An 18,009-nucleotide genomic window follows, 5' to 3' on the forward strand; every position below is an offset into this window, starting at 1 on the left:
TAAAAAACAACAACAACAAAAAAACATATTGAAGTACATTGAACTTATTAGAATATAGCAAAGCTATAATCAAAGAAAGTTAAAAGTAGTTAAATGTACGGTTGTAGACGTTTTGATGTTATTGTAAATGTTTTATCTCGTAGTATTTTGCAATGGTTCGTTAGAGCAAGTTTTAGTTACCATATAGCGCCCTCTTCTGGTCAAAATGTGTGTGTGTGTGTGCGCGCGCGTGCGTGTGTTTTTAAGTTACAGGGCACTTTAATGCGTCAAGGGTTGTACACTCTAAAATATGCTAATATGGATAAACCCAACTGTTGGTGGGGGTTATTCTTATTAATAAGATTAATAACACAAAGGCAAGATATAATTGTTTAAATTAATTTATAAATAAGTTTTATGTCAGTATATTCACAAATCCAAAACAGAACAGTGCAACTGAAACCAAATGGGCTCTATATAACTAATCTTTAAATTCATCTTTGTAGCTATCACTTGAAATTTAACAGTACATTGAGTTCATACACAACAAATAAAAGTGGCTTGGAGAAAATATAAACTAGAAAATTAAACACAGCACAAGGCTAAGAGTTACTATGTCCGTATATACATTACAAAAGGGGGAGAACAAATATTTGAACTCCACAACTACATCATTCAGGAATTAGTTACTGTCATGTCAATTTTGAATGCATCCTGTATTTCATTATTCCTTAAAAGAGTGAGATAAGATGTTTCTTTTTCTCTTTCAATGATTAAAAAATAAATAAAACCAACATTTTAAAGTTAAAATCTTTTCCTGACCCAGCAAAAGTACATTCGAGTCACATGTCTGTGACCCAGTTACACTCCAACACAACCTCTTTCATCAGTATAAAACATACACAACCAGTCAAAAGCTTGGACACACCTGACTGACTTTGTTTCTCATGATCACAAAACCTTTTTACCTAAAGGCTATTGCTTGAATACTTGAAATTTATTTAAAAGACAAATATAAAGTTCCCCTATGCATGTTTTTTTTTTATAACTTAACTTATATTTAGTTTAATTATTATATTATTTGAAGCAGCTTAAATTTGGAGTTTTGAGTACTTTAATATTGTAACATGCTGAAATAGTAATAATGAAGATCGAATTGTGGTCAAAACTTCTGACTGGTCATATATTAAACGAAACACTTAACACTTCAAGCAATACTGAGGCATCTTTTAAGCCACGAATCTTGAAATTGACAATCTCTTATAGTCAAAAAACAAACAAATGTACAAACACAAAATATACACACGTCAATCAAACCACAATTAAACCACATAGTACTGAAGTAAACATTAAAATCTCCAGTGCCTTCTGATTACTGGTCTCTCAACAATCCCATAATAGATCTTAAAACTGTACATCTTCGTGTTTATTTTCGGTGCCTTCGGTAATGTCATTTTAGACAATTTGTGAGTTCAGTGTTATTGCAGAAACTGATTTACATCCTCACACTGTGATGAAACAATCAACTGCCAGTCAATCATACACTGAAAGTGCCAGTAGGGTAAAGTTCACAGAAATATCATGACTTTACTCTAATATTATTGATAATTCAGCATAGTCTCTTACAAGTCCTCCGGCTTGTTATGGAAAATGTGTATTGCTATGAAGTTAAAGCTACAGAATGATTTCACGACCATCCGGTTCGCTTTAAAACGGCTCTGATGCTGAATTGCTGATTGCAGATTAATGCAGAACTGATAGCTGCCACTTCTACACTCACGGACATGAACATCAAAGACTGCTGGGTAATTAAAAGGCTCATTCAGAGGCCGAAGATCAGCGGAAAAGCATATTGATTGTTTACTTTGGCCTCGAGTCTTATTTAAGGGTGGTAGCGTAGTTGTATTTCTCCATGAACTCCTTTAGCTTGGTGGGATAGTCTGTCATAATCCCTGTGGCTCCAAGGTCAAAGGCACGTTTAAAGTCCTCCTCGTCGTTCAACACCCAGATATACACCTGTGGTTGGAAAGGAAAAAAGCAAAGACCAGTGGAAAAGTCCCGTGATGACGTTCCAGACAAGAGTGAAATTCCATTCAAAGCTCCTGCCATCTGCTCATGCACATCATAGCACTCAAAACTATGTTTACCCATAAAGCACATGTGGTGCATGACCTAAATCTCATTTAAAGATTAGTACTCGCTCACCTGTATTCCTCTGCCCGTCAGATGATCGAATAGAGCTTTTCTCATGAGGAGCCTGAAAATAAATCCATATTAACAAGCTTTAAATAAGTAGATGCTTGCAATTGCTATTAACACTGACGCCAGCTAAAGCAGGGGTGTATTCCAGAAAGCAAGGTTAACTTACCGCCACATGTACCCTGAACTCTCGGTTGATTAACCCAAACCTTGCTTACTCAAGGTATTCAGGTTTGAGGAAAGTTCAGTCAACCCGGAGTATGAAACTCAGAGTTAACGGTGACAAAAACAGGAGTCACCATTAAAAAAAACAAACGGACGCTATAGAAAAAGCAGGCCATACTTCTTTTTTTATTTTGTTTAATGGTGATTTTTAAAAATCGTATATTTTAATCCTTAATATTTTTTTATTACTGTGAACAATATTTATATTGTTTATTTGATGCTAATTATAATGCTTGACATTAACTTTTTTGCTCACCAGCCACTGTGATAGATTTCCAAAGTTACTAGCCACTCTGAATTTTCACTGGCCACAATTTTGACATTGATACCATGGGGGAAAACAGCCATATAGATATTTTTTATATTTTCTCATAATTTTGTAGCAGGCAAATTAGGCTGCTGTCACTTTAAGACCTGGCGCAAGGATCAATTATACTGTTACACGTGTTGTTTTCTTTCTCAAATGTTTACGTTCACTTAAAACATAACTGACTGTGTTTATGTGAATACTCACCAAGACTGGCATTTTGACATGTTTAAGCGCAGTAAGCAGCGAAAAAACAACAGATTTAATAGAAAGTAGCCGCTTTATGTGCGCACCACAGGTGTGAGAACAAAATCTGCACGAATGTGTAAAATTATGAGCAATTTGTGCAATCCCACAGCAAAATTCAAGCCCTGTAACAGCAACGATATTCTGTCGGAACAAATGAAACGAGTGATTGAGGAGAGGCGGGTTGTGTGTTAACTTGCTGTCGGAGAAATTAGAGAGGGAGAAAGTGCAGCTGGTATCGTGTATCTATTCTACGGAAAATTAGTATATAAAGTATTGAGTATTATATAATATTGTGTGAAATCCATCACTGGAGCCTCATCAATAGGGCACGCATGAGCTCAATACTTCTGAAGTAAACTAACCTCCAGTGCAGGTTATGTTCAGAGAATAAGTTGCTATTGCTACTAACATACTGTGAAATATTTTTTTAGTAATCATAACTAACATTTATTTTTCTTGCAGGAACAACATTTAATGTTTTTGAATCTTAAATGTTTCCAAACCCTTTGGCGAAAACTTGTGACTTTGGTTGTGCGAGTGTAAAAATAACAAATATGGGAAATTAATCTAGACGGATGTCTAGATTTGAACCTTGTGATTATGAAGTAATCAAGAAAACAGTTTGCATCTGCCTAGCGACAGAGGGGTTTGCATGTGAAGAACCAATCAAATTGTAGGGAAATTATGTAATGTTTCATGTCATTTTTGCCATACCCCTATTCTATAAAAACTTGTATTTGTGGGATTCTCTCTGAAATTGGTCTGAGATCCTCCGGCCGTGATTAAACATATTTGAAGGCATTGTCTAATTATTGCTGCGCAGCAAGTTAGAGTTAGGAGACTCAGCCGACGTCGATGTGTAGACGCGCTAGAGTATAAATATTATTGAATGGGGACGTCGACTGTAGAGGAGACCCAGAGAAACTAACGTCGACTGAAGACGTTCGGGAACGAGAGACGAGACCAGGTAGACTTAGTTAGGTCAGGTGCGAAAATAGAGAAAAATGTACCACAATACCCTGAAAATTACCAAAGGTTTTGGAACCAAAAGTTGAGATTAGCAACTTCCTATAGTAAACATACCCAGGTAAGGGTTTAACCTGCTTTCTGTAATACCCCCCAGGCAGTTATCTACTAAAAAACACACACATAAACAGTGTTAAGGAAATATTTAGGTAAAATATTTATTTAGGCCAGGGTGTACATAAACTCACGTGTCTGCCAACCACGTTATAAAACGATGACTCCGTGTCTGACGCTCAGGATCTTTGAGTCTGCAAGAGTCAAAATATTTAGAGAACATGTCTATCAAAGCACTAGTTTTATGAGCATCCAAAGTTCATCCAATGCACTGGAAGAATTTATCCAATTTATCCTGGAAGAAAAAGAACGGTTGGAACAAGTATGCAAGTATGACTGAGAAATGCAAATGTTCCTCACTTGGAAACAATTGAAGGCATTGGAATCTCCAGGAATTGTTCCTTGAGCGGGACGAAGGGCAGGAGGCCTGTGTAGAAAAGACCCACCAACAGCAGCACTCTGGACAAACTGAACAAGACTGGGATTTGCGGATTCTGCAAAACAAGCGGGAAAACATTGCATACTTCAAGCTCGAATCATTTACTGTCAGAGTAAAACAAAGTTGTTTACCAAAAAAAACAATGTTTCACCTCTTCGTAACATTTCCGAACGATTTGATTGCTGGAGTTTCCCCAGACGGTCAAATGCTCCCTGTTGTATCGGACGACCATCTCGGACACCTGACGGAAAAAAGGGCAGAACTCTATTTTGCTTCTGACAAACTTGTCTCACTAACCTGATTAATTTCAGTGGTGACAAACAGCCGCACAGACAGAGGATTCAAGGAAATGAAATATGAGCAGGACTGGCAGGGTCATCGCACCTTCTTGATGAGGGTGTCGTTGTTGACCTTGATGTCGATGTTTACAGGGGTGTTTGGGAAAGCTTCAAACACGTCTCTCAGCAGAGGGATGCGTTTGTCATCTCCTCCTTCACAGTAGCACTCTGAAATTAATGTATACTAAACATATTTGAATCAAGTAAACAGTGGCTTGTTTTAAATATGTATAAAGTATTTGTTTAGATTTGTTAGTTTGCACATCTCTTTTTTTCCTTTAATTACAAATGCATTCGAACTGCATAAATTCCAAAAGTTTGTAAAAAAAAAAAATCTTATTAAAATTATGTTATCCTGTGTCCAAGCCTCTACTCGCTTCACTTGAGAATACCATCTCAACGGCCGTCTATGAGCATTATTTATTCATATTACACATTTAAGCTAAGCATTTAAAAACGAATGGTGTACACACTACAATCTACGTGCTCACTGCGTCCCAAACTGGAGTATTTTAAGGATTTATAAAAGATGAATCACTGTCTGACCATCTGGGATTTCGGTACGGAGATAAAGGTTATGATTATAATTTTTTGGTAGTATTACATCACATAGTGAGTGTATATTAGCACCATTTGTTGTTTTCTTGGTGCATCTGGTAGAGGGTTTGGACCCAGAAGCGGTGACGCATGACGTCAAACTTAACAAACGGATACAAAGGTGCTCACATGATCAGTTACAAATTTGTTCGCATTTGATTAGTGACAGAAATAGTGAAGAAACAAAAAGCAAATAGCATTTTCATATAACTTATTTAAAAAAAATTTATCTAATTTTTTTTTTAATTCTAAAACGTTTCCAGGATTCAATTCGATTTTCAATGAGGTTTCAGAAAATTCAGATTTTTTTCCTCCACTACAGCCAGGCTACATATAAGTAACACTTCAGGCACATTGGGAATCTTCTTGATTTTACCCTAAATCAAATTGGTTGAACATTACCTGGACTGAACACTCACCTCGTTTGAAAGTCACCCCAAGCTTACAAAGGTAAGGTGGAAGTTCCTAAGAAGACAAACACACACAAACACTTTTATATTAGAGCATTTATTTTTTGACATAAGAGTTTTATGTCTGCTACATTTACATTTAGTCATTTAGCAGACGCTTTTATCCAAAGCGACTTACAACTGAGGACTACAGCAAGCGAGTCATCGTGAAGAGGCAAAAATAACGCAAGAAGTGCTCAAAATACAAAGGTCAGGCATTGCTCAGAGTAGCATAAGCCAAACAAGGGAGGATTAAAGGAAGGGGGAAGGGAGGATTTTTTTATTTTATGTTGTAGTTTTATGCTACAAATTAGTCAAGGCTTGAAAAAAAGGTAGGATGTTTGAAGTTTCTCCACTCACAGCATAAGCCACATCAGCGATGTACGAGTTAATGCCAGTCGACCTCTTGAGGTTGGAATCATGCAATACCACCACCTGCTCATCCTTGGTCAAATGACAGTCCAGCTCCAACATGTCAGTGCCAAGTTTTACAGCGCTGAGGAAGTAGAAAACAAACAACAGATGAGTTAAGGATGCATTTGTCCATAAATTAACAAAGATTTTCATCCAGAACATCAAAATATTTTTGTACAATTTATTCATCAACTGATGATGCCAACTGAAGAGGAAAAAACACTCCAGAATAGTTCTGAAGTCTACATCAAGTATACTTATATATTAACTAAACATGCTATGTTTTAGTACAGTCACACTCATCAATGCAAATCCAAGCCATAAACAGCAGCTCATTGATAAACTCACTGCTTGAAGGCTGCCATTGTGTTCTCCAAGTTCTCACCGGCCCCTGAAGATGAACAAAACAATAAGTGTCAGGACAAAATTTAGCTATTTTGTAGTAGCAGTGCTTTGTTTGCTCAAAATATTGATTTTGGTAGTAAAATAATTAACTTTAGGTAATGTTTATGTTCAGACTATATCTATATGTAGTTCTATAAGCACAGTCCACACTCCAGTGCCAAGTCAATAAAGACAAGTCAATGATGAACCCGCTGAACCAACACTGGCCCAACATGTATTATGAAATTTGTTTTATATCCCTAATTTGACATAATCCAGATTTTCAACCAGGAATGATGTGAACTTCAGGTCCTGGTGTGACAAGGGCTGTGGTAAGGCTCGAAGACTTGTTTGTGGATGGTAACCGAATGTAATTTCAACCAATTATGGATAAATATTAGCCTAACTTCTAACGTCAGAATCTTTCAGATTTCTTGCAAATTAGGCATTTTATTCAAAGAAGTACATCATGAAATGATAATTTTGACATTTCTCCAGTTGAGAAATTACTTTTCAAACATTCGGGAATTTTTGGCACAGAGGATTCGGAAATTATGGGAGGGGGAGTTAATTGATGAGGATATTTGGGACAAAGAGAAAATGATAAAACAATATTGAGTCTGTAATCATATGAAAGCAATTCAGCTGAAGATATAACACAGATTACATAGGCTAGGGTATATAACCAAACTACACACATGCTTTTAGCAATTCCTTTTCCCCCTTTTGTCTTAAATGCAAAATTATTGGAATAACATATTTTGTGAAATGTAAAAGTTTATAAGAAGAAACCTGGAACTGGAACCCTTGACACTTGTTCCTGTAACAACATTCCTGTCTGATAATTTAGTCCTCACCATATCCCTACCCCTAACCAAACCCTTCCCATATGTTATCCCCAAAATCAGAAGGAAATAGTTCTGATGTAAAAATACCTAACCGGGGTTGTAAGCCTAAACTTGACAAACCGTAAACTTGTCCTTCAAATCTTATTGGTTGATTGGAATGTTGTTCAAGGATAAAACAAAGATGTACTTTGTGAAATCATGTTCACCTACTGGGGTCCCCTACTGGGTGTAACAGATGTAGGCCAGTATAAGCTGTGTGTGTAAACCTAAATCCCCTTCCCTCAAGACAAGAGGCGTGCCAGTGAATGACACTAGTGGCTGTGGTCTAACATCCTTGTTAGGTTTGAATCCCACTCGGAGCGGGTCGAGTGTATGCCCGGTTACATGGGCATACCTAGAGATAATAATTTAACTTCTGTGGCTAACAGAAGACTTTTAAATTTTATGACTTTGGCAGCATGGGAGAAAAAAATATTTTGCAGTGGATCATTGATAACAATTGATAACAGTTTGTGTTCTGTATGAATGTGTATGCATGCATGTATCGCAGCGCAATACTTTGATAAAAAAAAAAAAACATATTACGTCAGATATTATGTGTCTAGTATTTTAGTTTGAATGAAAAACCAGGGGACCCCCCAAGGTCATTATTTTGGGCCTTATGGGGGGGGGGGGGGGGGGGGGATGGGGGTCCCTTGATGCTTATGGGAGGTCCGGGACCCCCCCTCAATTCAAACACTGTATGTATAGTGTATGTATGTAGGCCTATGTGTATAAAATCTATATAGGCTATTGTCAATATATTTTCTCAACGAATGGGTGTTGTTTTATAATTCTAATTTGAAAATGTGTCTAATAAATAGCCTTTTCCTTATACATGTAACGTTATATATATATAAAAATGTTTGAAGTGCGTGACTATTACAGTCAGCAATCTTAAGAATGTTAAGGTTCATTCATTGACTGTGTCTCAAAACCTAGTACGCTTCCTACATAGTCAGCATTTTGCAAATCACAGATCCCTGGGTTTTGACCGGACTAACGTTACGTTACAAAGAAAGCTGTAGCCTATATTTGACATAACTTATAAAAGCATCGTTTGTCCACTCACCGCCGCGGTGTGAGATGTGTCTGCTTCGGAAGGTTTCTCTCTTTCGCCGGTGCAGCAGTGACGGACACTTCAGCAGTAACGCCGATGTTAGCACATACCCGGCGGTAACCGTGGACAGAACATAAACCGCGGCGCTCATTTTTACCTTTAGCAATCGGACAAGCAAGTCAGACCTGTAAAGCACCTTATATAATTACAAATTCATTAAGAAGTGACGTAAAACGCGACAGCCTCTTCTTGAGTCACCACACACACACCGGTCGATATCATCCAGCACCTCTGGCCAGCCGCCGCTGCCACACACACTCTATCACCGATCAGAAGAAAGCCGAGAGAAGCTCTGAGGCTAACCATATAGTATCAGTCAGATTAGATCCTGCTTTAGTTGGACCGTCATGCATTTCTTTGTAAACCCACCCATGATATTACAGTCCAATGTTTCTTGTCAGGCCATCCCCCCCCTGCGCAGTTTAAATATTGCTTGGGTCAATAATAACCTTACAGTCGCATGAACGCGCATGCGCACTACGAGCATCCGATGACGCGAGTGAACGCAAGAGGATGCTAATGGACAAATAAAGTCTTTCGGATCAGATGCATTCAACTGAAAACTGAAAACGCGTTCAACCAACACACAAGTTTGCTTTATTAAAAACGGTTTGCTAAAGAATGTGATTAAGATCCAGTGTTGATCAGGAAGTCAAATAAATTTTAATAAATGTTGTTTAATAGCCTAACTTTAATTAATGTCTAAATAAAAAAATAATTTGCGTGATTTTGCTATTTTCTTGTAACAATTATAAATAAATAAAAAACATCAAAATTAAATAAATGTAATAAAATAAATGTGAAAACATTAAAAAACATTATCTAACATTTAAGACTCACAAAAAAGGGGGCTTTATGTCTATAGTAGGCTACTTTAAAAACAAAAATAAATAATGGGATACCAAAGTGTACCGTATTCATTGAAAGTTCCTATAATACATGACCAGACAGTAGTTTAAGATATTGAAACAAAATCAGGCCTATATTTGACCTGAATGCTGTAAGGTATAAAAAGGTGTTATCTCTCGATTAAAGTTCAAGTTCTCATTGTTTCAGCTGTTCTCTACTTTACAAGTGCTCTTTTACATCAATGGAATTTATGAGGGATTATTGGATTATGCAACTAAGGCATGAGACTTTAGAGCATAAATGACTCTGTATTCTCGAGTGTAATAATGTTTTGATATGTGCAATGAAGTTTCTGTAATAGCTAAACACAATTTCACATTATTTCATATGTCAGAATTCACAGTGTTGAAACCCTGAATTATGTAGCCCTTCCTATAAAGTGCAGGCAACCAAGTGTGTCAAAGGTCAGTCAAGTTGGTCTGTCAAAGTTCACTACAAAGTTCAAGCCTATATTGCAATCGCTAAGACATAAGAGATACGGCGAAGATTGTCTATTGAAATGCTTCTAAACTGAAGCTCTCTTTAAATACGACATAGAAATCTGCATTGAAGACGTTGCTGTTTTTCCATCACAGTTTGTTTTTACTCCATTTAGTTATCCAAGAAAGAGAAGTCTGGTTAGTTTAACTGAGTTGTACTGATAAAGTTTTAGATGTCGAGATCACTCGCAACAGCCCTTCAAGAATGGGAGATTCAGGAGAAAGAATTACAGCAGCTTCAGGTAGGATATTATCTTTCTGAATCTGTTCTTGCCCAAAAGATTCAGAAACAAAGACCTTACAAAACATCTGAACAATTCTGTCGAAATAAAACATTTCTGTGTCCAGGAGACCCATCGGCTTTACCTGCAGAAGTTAGAGGAAGTCTCCAAACTTCAAAAAAGCTTTGCTGCCTCCATATCTCGACAGAAAAAGAATTTAAAGGACAATTTTAAGTCTTTGACTAAGTAAAAAAGTGTTTTTCTTTTTTCTTTATGATGATTCTTTATGATCTGTTATGCTGACTATGATTGTAACAATTGAATATACATTTCCTACTCTGAATTATAGATTTGATAAAGGACTGACTGAAGAGGAGAAGAATGAGGTGAAGGAGGTCAAAGGTCACATTCAAAATATGCCAAGCCTAATCTTTCAAATGGAAGCATTTCTTCCAAAGAAAAATGGGTACTGGAAGATTACTAAATGAGTCTGTTTCGGAAGGTTAGCTTTGTAGTTACAAGTTGAATGTTATTTCTGCTTGTCTTTTCAAGGCTTTATCTCAGTCTTGTCCTTGGGAGTGTGAATGTCAACCTTCCAAGCAAAGAGGCAAAGTAAGCACCAAAAAAATTATAAATATATAAAATATATATCAATAGCAATAGATTTGTAACTTCATGGTAACTTTACAACAATATTTTTTTTTCATAATATTTTGAGGCTTGTTTTGGGAGTATATATCTAGAATTAAGCTTGCACCATTGACAAATAATTTTTGTGTCACTAATTAAAATAAATAAATGTATACATGTTTAAAAAACAACTATTTTATAGTTATTTGAATAATTAATATACAATACATTTATATTTATTTACATTTGAATACAATTACTTTAGAAGATGCACTGTAAAAAATGATGTAACTTACTTATTGCCTTCAATTGTAGTTAATGCAATTAAGGAGATTGGTTTAATCAACAGAAACTTACAATATTATATATATATATATATGAACCACATAAATAATCTAAGTTGATTTGACAAGAGAAAACATTTTTTGTGATAACAAATTATGATTTTTTTTTTTACAGTGCAACAAAAATGTACACAATTTTGCTCAGTGTATCCGTCTTTTATCTTATATTTGATGCTTATTTTATCATATGCCTGTACACTTTGTAATGTAGAGCTGAATACAAAGACGAGTATGAAAGGTTCAAGCTGTATGTGACGGTGATTCTGTTCCTGCTGACCTTCATATGTCGCTTCTTCATCAGCTACAGGTAAGACTGAGTTCACACGGGTCTGTCTGACAAGCCTTCCCTCACTTCACATTTCATGCGTGCCTTTGCTGTGTGTCTGTAGAGTTTTCGATGCCCTTCTTAACTTCCTGTTGGTTTGGTACTATTGCACCCTGACAATCCGTGAAAGCGTCCTCATCAGCAATGGATCCAGGTCAGATACTGTCAGATGAAACTTTAAGAGACTTTTCAGGTTTGAAGATGTGACATTGCTGCTGTCACACGAGAAACGTTTGATCAATGATGGATTTAATAAGCTCTCTCAAGGACTCTGGCTTGTGCCGTCTCTAAAACCGTGTATGTGCTTTGAATTATATAGGATTAAAGGCTGGTGGGTTTTCCACCACTACATTTCCACCTTTCTGTCTGGGGTCATGCTAACCTGGTGAGTCATTTCAGACCAAAGCCTTTATGTATAATGCATTATCATTTATAATAATTAATTATATCTACAGTAGTGCTGTCAACTCGATTAATCGACATAAAAGTTATGTGTACACGCACACACACACGCATGCACGCACGCACACACACACACACACACACACACTTTTATGTTTGATGCAATTCATCGTGATTAATCGATTTGCCAGCACAAATTATATATTTTCATAAATAATTGTGACCAAAGTTTCCTTGTTACATCTGAAATTGGTTGTTTGTCTTATTTTAATGTACATTTTAAAGACGTAACATAAGTATTATAATGTATTATGACAGAGGTTACAATTCATGAGACCATACAATGCATTAAAAGGTGCATTAAACGTATTATTACGTAATACATTAAAATTACTATTATAATGCATCATAAATGCTTTAAGTGTTAAAACAACATTTAAAACATAATTATGATTTAAGAATTTGGCCATGTAGCAACTAACTGAAAATAATAATAATATTAAGATGAAATGGTAAAAAAAGAAGAAAAAAAAGACAAAAGCTCAAAATTACTGAACCATAACCTAAAAATAAAATGAAAACTAAAAAGCTCATTTTAAATATTAATACTACTATCTTTCACAAGGAATTCAGGAATAGGCACAATTTTATGTTGATATTACTGCACCAGCACCAAAACAATGAATGATGATTTATGAATCAGTAAATTGCTGGTATTGATTTGCCCTCAAACAACAATTCTGTTGTATATGTAGGCCAGATGGTGAAACATACCAGTCTTTCAGGAACCAATTTCTGGCCTATTGTTTGTATCAAAGTAAGTTACAAGCCCTAAGCTAACACCACCCTGTAAAACAACTGTTGCAAGAAAAATACCAACACTGCATTGAGAGATTTTGAAGGCAAACGTATCACTTTCTCTTTTAGGCTTTGTGCAGTGTCTTCAGTACTACTATCAAAGTGGGTGTCTCTACAGGCTAAAAGCACTAGGGGAAAGACACGACTTGGATTTGACTGTTGGTAAGGATTTCTGACTTGAAGAAAGTGAAAAGCTTTATGTCACTTTAAAGCTAAACATTGTTTTTGTTAAAACAGAGGGATTTCAGTCGTGGATGTGGCGGGGACTGACATTTCTTCTTCCCTTTCTCTTCCTGGGTCATGTAAGTATTTGTTTTTAATATTTCAGAATATTAATATATTCAAAGCATAATTAGTCCGATTTTAAAGAATAAAGCTTTGAAAATAAAACCGCATTTGAAATACCATATGAACAGTGTAATCATTTTTGGTGTAGGCCTATATCTTGGTGAACATTGAATGTTGTCTATGTCTCATGCAGTTCTGGCAGCTTTGGAACAGTATTTCCCTGTTCAGAATGGTTCAGCTCCCTGAATGTAAAGAATGGCAGGTCAGTGTTATTCTTATAGATCTTTCCACAACATCATGACACTAAAGTGATAAAATGTGAAATTCACTATACTTAATAAATCTGTTGAATGTGTGATTTTGAAGTTGCAATCATCTTATATCTAATATCTTAATCTCTTTTCACTCTAGGCTTCCATGTGTGGCTTCTGCTTTATGGTTCTGTTTGCGGGAAATTTTTTCACTACACTTGCTGTTGTTCATCACAAACGCAAAACCCAGCAAAATACCAAGAGTCTGTGATTTTTAAGAGCTTTCGTGTGGAAAATGTAAATGAAGACAACAGACTCTCCCACAGTTATTTTTGCAAAATAAGCTGAAAAATAAGACTTTAAATTTAAGTCAATAATGGACCTTACACACATTTTTGTTTTTTACATTATCTTCCAGAGAACATGCAGACTGTGTTTCGTTTTGAACGGATGTTGGATGTTGAACAATTATGGCGTTATTTTCCTGTCAAATGTCGAGAGCGCATTATTGTAGCGCGAAAGTACATTAATATAATGCGCGAGCGCGAATATCTCTGCTCGCGCACGAAATATGATGCGCGAGCGCGAATATCTCTGCTCGCGCGCGGAATATAATGTACCGAGCGCGAATCCCGCGCGCGCGCTCTCAGATACACGCTGCTCTTGTAAGAATGATCTCTGGGCTCGCTCAGAGAATATACCTGCACTTAAAACCTGTTCAGTGCCATCGCGAATCTCTCCTCTTCGCTTAAAGTAAGCGTGTATGTGCTTAGACTGTGACCCGTGCGTTCGCGCATGCCTAAGTACTCTTCTCTTCCATTTCTTTCTCTTTGCTCTTGGCATAAACGCTGTCAAAACGGCAACAACCAATCAGAAATAGGCTTCAACGGCTGACCAATGAAAACGCGACATCGTACATGGAATCTTATTGGTTGATATTGAACCGCACATGGAATAAGTTCAATCAAGACGAGCCGAGATGGATCCGCCGAATCGACGAGTTTTATTTGTTTTGATGTTAAATATGTCAAATGTATCTTAGAAATGTCTGGGAAGAGGGCGATTGGATTATTTTACATATAAATGAATGACCTAGACTGTCAATCTGCACAATATGTTTTGTAAAAATTGGTACTCCAGACTCTAAAGTTATCTGAAAGGAAATGTTACAGGGCTGGATTTCCCGAAACCTTCTTTAAATTATTATACCTTAAACTAAAGCTATATGTTAATACGTGTTTCCCGAAACGTTCTTATTTAAGTATAACTTTATAACATTTTACTAACATTCGTTAGTAAGGTTGGTCTGGACCACTCTTATAGGATACCTTATCACTGTGATAGGCTATATACGAATATAATTCTGAAGCTGTAGGCTAACACACCCAGTGTTCAATTGGGATTATGGCAAAGAATAAATTATGCAAAGATTCACTGCTAAATTCAAATGTGCTTTTGCACTGAACCAGAGACAAAGGCGCTCAACTCTTGTCATATTTCATACACATATCTATTTTTTTCTATTCTATAGTAGTAGGCTACGTGGTGGTGGGGTACTTACGTTAGTTACTTACATTCTTATATGTATATGTGTTATGAATCTTCAGGAACGAACCCAATAGCAGACAGTTTGCAGGACACACAGGCTTTATTAAAGACAAAAAACAGAAAACAAAACCCACGAGGGGGCAAAACGAGACAGGGAAGACAACACTATACTAAGACTCAGACGATGTACTAACAACTAAGACAGGATCAAATACTTCTTTTAAGACAGGACTTTAAACACATTACTCACGGGTAGATTCACACCATGTATGACAATGAACCGGCACAGGACAACAAACACAAGGGGATTAAAAAGGGAGAAACTAATGAGGGGAACAGGTGACACTGAATAGGTAATAATGACAAGACGAGGATAACAAGGGGGCGGGGTTACGTAACGAGACAACGCAAGCACACAGCCCAAACACAAGGCCATGTGCTTGCACACAAAACATGGCTCTGTCATGATCCTGCCTCAAGAATAGAGAAAAATCAAGGACACGAGGGCAGAATCATGACAGAACCCCCACCTTAAGGAGCGGCTTCCAGACGCTCCTCAAGGGGACATCAAACACGGGACATGACAGACTGAGACATAGACACGAACCAACAAAACATGACAAACAACAACAACGGCAAACATGAAAAAACAATAACAGGATTGGGATGCAACAATAAAAATAACAAACACGGGAGGGGGGGGCGGGGGAACAAGAGAGTTCATGGGGGATAGTCCAGGGTGGATGGGTGGACTGGGGGTCTTGGGTCTTCGGGCAGAGGGTTGAGGAATCCGGGGAGACTTGGGTGAAGAAACATGAGGTGAAGTCTTGGGGGAAACAGTCCGGGGTTGAACAGGGACAGGAAGTACAGTGGGCGGCGGAGCGGGAACCACGACAGGGGAAGCTGAGGGTGGCGAGACAAGAATCTTGACCGGGGAAACAGCGGGAAAAGGAACAGGACACATGACAGGGGTTGTAGCAGGCGGCTGTGGAGCGGGAACAGGGATTAGGCTCTGAGAAGCAGCTTCAGAACCAGTGCCGCCCGAAGTGGACTCAGAATCTACGCTCCTCATCTCCAATTCGGTAAACGCTGCTGACTCTGGAACAGCGCTTCCAGCCGCAGACTCGGGAACAGCGCTAGGAGACACAGTGGGCTCGGGACTAGAAGACATGACAGGTTTGACAGGCACTTCAAGGATCTTGACAAGACTAGTAAGATAGTCGGCTAGAGTCTCAGCGGCAACGACAACAGGCATCCTCTTACGGGCTGAAACCGATTGCAGGACTGCTTCTGCAGCTTGATCGGCCGCAGCTCTCACAGCAGCTGACTCTGTAACCGAGCTACCAGCAGCTGGCTTGGGATCCGCATCTGCGCTCTCAGCAGCTGGCTTGGGATCCGCATCTGCGCTCTCAGCAGCTGGCTTGGGATCCGCATTCACTGTAGCTGGCTTGGGATCAGCATTCACTGTAGCTGGCTTGGGATCAGCACTCACTATAGCTGGCTTGGGATCTACCCCAGGCAGAGACGAAGGACAGGGGGCTCCCTTCCTCCTCCTCTTTCTCCTAGGTCGCGGTGCCGAGACCGTAGTTGAACTAGTAACCGGTCTGAGAAGCTCCGCGGGGACCGTAACTGGTGCTGGAAGGACAGTCTCAGGCAGCGTTGACTCCGTCGAGGAAGATTCTGAAGGAGACTCCCATGAAACCCGTCTCCCTCGTTTGCCACGGAGATCAGCGGGTGTGGATGAAAACTCGGGAGAAGAAACAGAAAGAGCCTGATCCCCATGAGTGACGACAGCTAGGACTCGACCCTCCGGGACCACTGGAAGCATGGCAGATGAAAACCTCTTGGGATCCTTTGGCTCTCTCCGAGATAAGCAATCCACCACTGCTCGAAATGGGCGAAGAGTCAGCTCCTCTCGTTCAGACAGAGGAGGAGGAGAATTGAGACCGGCGATGAAATAGCGAGAAACCAGGACCTCAGGCAGGAAGAATCTCTTCTCTTCCACAACTTGGGCATACCTCTTCAGGGACAACTCACCCTGGGGAGGGAATGGAAGTCTTCCATTTCTACTGTCGGCGATGGCTGACTGCCACCATAGTTCTTGGTCAGTCGACTGTGGTTTAGCGGGAGAAGACCTACAGTCTGCTGGGTTCTTCTTTGGCCGGTTCATTCTGTTATGAATCTTCAGGAACGAACCCAATAGCAGACAGTTTGCAGGACACACAGGCTTTATTAAAGACAAAAAACAGAAAACAAAACCCACGAGGGGGCAAAACGAGACAGGGAAGACAACACTATACTAAGACTCAGACGATGTACTAACAACTAAGACAGGATCAAATACTTCTTTTAAGACAGGACTTTAAACACATTACTCACGGGTAGATTCACACCATGTATGACAATGAACCGGCACAGGACAACAAACACAAGGGGATTAAAAAGGGAGAAACTAATGAGGGGAACAGGTGACACTGAATAGGTAATAATGACAAGACGAGGATAACAAGGGGGCGGGGTTACGTAACGAGACAACGCAAGCACACAGCCCAAACACAAGGCCATGTGCTTGCACACAAAACATGGCTCTGTCATGATCCTGCCTCAAGAATAGAGAAAAATCAAGGACACGAGGGCAGAATCATGACAATATGTAGAAATATATTCCTTTGTGTTCAACAGATCAAAGAAATTCATACTGGTTTGAAACTACTTGAGTGGGAGTAAATTATGACTTTAATCATTTTAATTTTGGGTTTAATTTTAATTTTTCCCTTTAAGCAACAATAAGGTATAGTTCGGGGAACACGTCTAGAAAAGGTATATTCAAATACCTTTAGAGTCTTATCTTAGATTCCCCCCAAATATTTGTTCAGATTTGAATTTAGCAGTTGATCTCGCTACGTACTTAATGGTTAATAACTGGTGTGATTGCACGAGACAATGTGTTAATTATCAGACGTAAAATATTATTTTTGCCTTTTGGAATCGGCTTTCAAATCTATTTGGCTCAAAAATCTCACTTTCAATGGGCATGGCACCTGTAGTGTGAACAATGTGGTTGACAGTCTAGGTCATTTATATGTA

General features: G+C 38.4%; 2 protein-coding genes across 4 annotated transcripts; one reads left to right on the forward strand and one right to left on the reverse strand.

Moving 5' to 3' along the window:
- Positions 1–364: 364 nt before the first annotated feature.
- gdpd1 (glycerophosphodiester phosphodiesterase domain containing 1) lies at positions 365–9,168 on the reverse strand. Of its 3 annotated transcripts, none has more exons than XM_079609378.1 (11): positions 8,877–9,168; positions 8,620–8,764; positions 6,625–6,667; positions 6,223–6,358; positions 5,833–5,878; positions 4,863–4,984; positions 4,630–4,719; positions 4,400–4,533; positions 4,174–4,233; positions 2,185–2,236; positions 365–1,995 (listed from the first exon to the last, which is right to left on the reverse strand). In XM_079609378.1, exons 2-11 carry the CDS (start codon positions 8,756–8,758, stop codon positions 1,858–1,860), a joined length of 960 nt encoding a protein of 319 aa, XP_079465504.1. In that variant the 5' UTR covers positions 8,759–8,764; positions 8,877–9,168; the 3' UTR covers positions 365–1,857. The 3 variants fall into 3 exon arrangements, with proteins under 3 accessions (XP_079465504.1, XP_079465503.1, XP_079465505.1); XM_079609377.1 differs by having other exon boundaries at positions 8,620–8,792; XM_079609379.1 differs by lacking the exon at positions 8,620–8,764 and having other exon boundaries at positions 9,037–9,168.
- Positions 9,169–10,061: 893 nt separating this feature from the next.
- Positions 10,062–17,114, forward strand: tmem120ab (transmembrane protein 120Ab). Its single transcript, XM_079609376.1, has 12 exons — positions 10,062–10,297; positions 10,404–10,522; positions 10,626–10,742; positions 10,829–10,888; positions 11,462–11,557; positions 11,640–11,729; positions 11,895–11,960; positions 12,733–12,794; positions 12,905–12,997; positions 13,073–13,137; positions 13,317–13,385; positions 13,535–17,114. Exons 1-12 carry the CDS (start codon positions 10,229–10,231, stop codon positions 13,643–13,645), a joined length of 1,017 nt encoding a protein of 338 aa, XP_079465502.1. The 5' UTR covers positions 10,062–10,228; the 3' UTR covers positions 13,646–17,114.
- The last annotated feature ends 895 nt before the right edge of the window (positions 17,115–18,009 follow it).

The sequence above is a fragment of the Phoxinus phoxinus genome (assembly GCF_949152265.1).
Source record: "Phoxinus phoxinus genome assembly, chromosome: 4".
NCBI lineage: Eukaryota > Metazoa > Chordata > Actinopteri > Cypriniformes > Leuciscidae > Phoxinus > Phoxinus phoxinus.

Coding starts and splice junctions, on each gene's coding strand:
- tmem120ab (XM_079609376.1), top strand. CDS start 10,229: ATGTCGAGATCACTCGCAACAGCCCTTCAAGAATGGGAGATTCAGGAG. Junction 10,298..10,403: donor AAGAATTACAGCAGCTTCAG/GTAGGATATTAT, acceptor TTCTGTGTCCAG/GAGACCCATCGGCTTTACCT. Junction 12,998..13,072: donor CGACTTGGATTTGACTGTTG/GTAAGGATTTCT, acceptor TTGTTAAAACAG/AGGGATTTCAGTCGTGGATG.
- gdpd1 (XM_079609378.1), bottom strand. CDS start 8,758: ATGAGCGCCGCGGTTTATGTTCTGTCCACGGTTACCGCCGGGTATGTG. Junction 6,668..8,619: donor ACACATCTCACACCGCGGCG/GTGAGTGGACAA, acceptor GTTCATCTTCAG/GGGCCGGTGAGAACTTGGAG. Junction 2,237..4,173: donor ATAACGTGGTTGGCAGACAC/GTGAGTTTATGT, acceptor ATTTATTTTCAG/GCTCCTCATGAGAAAAGCTC.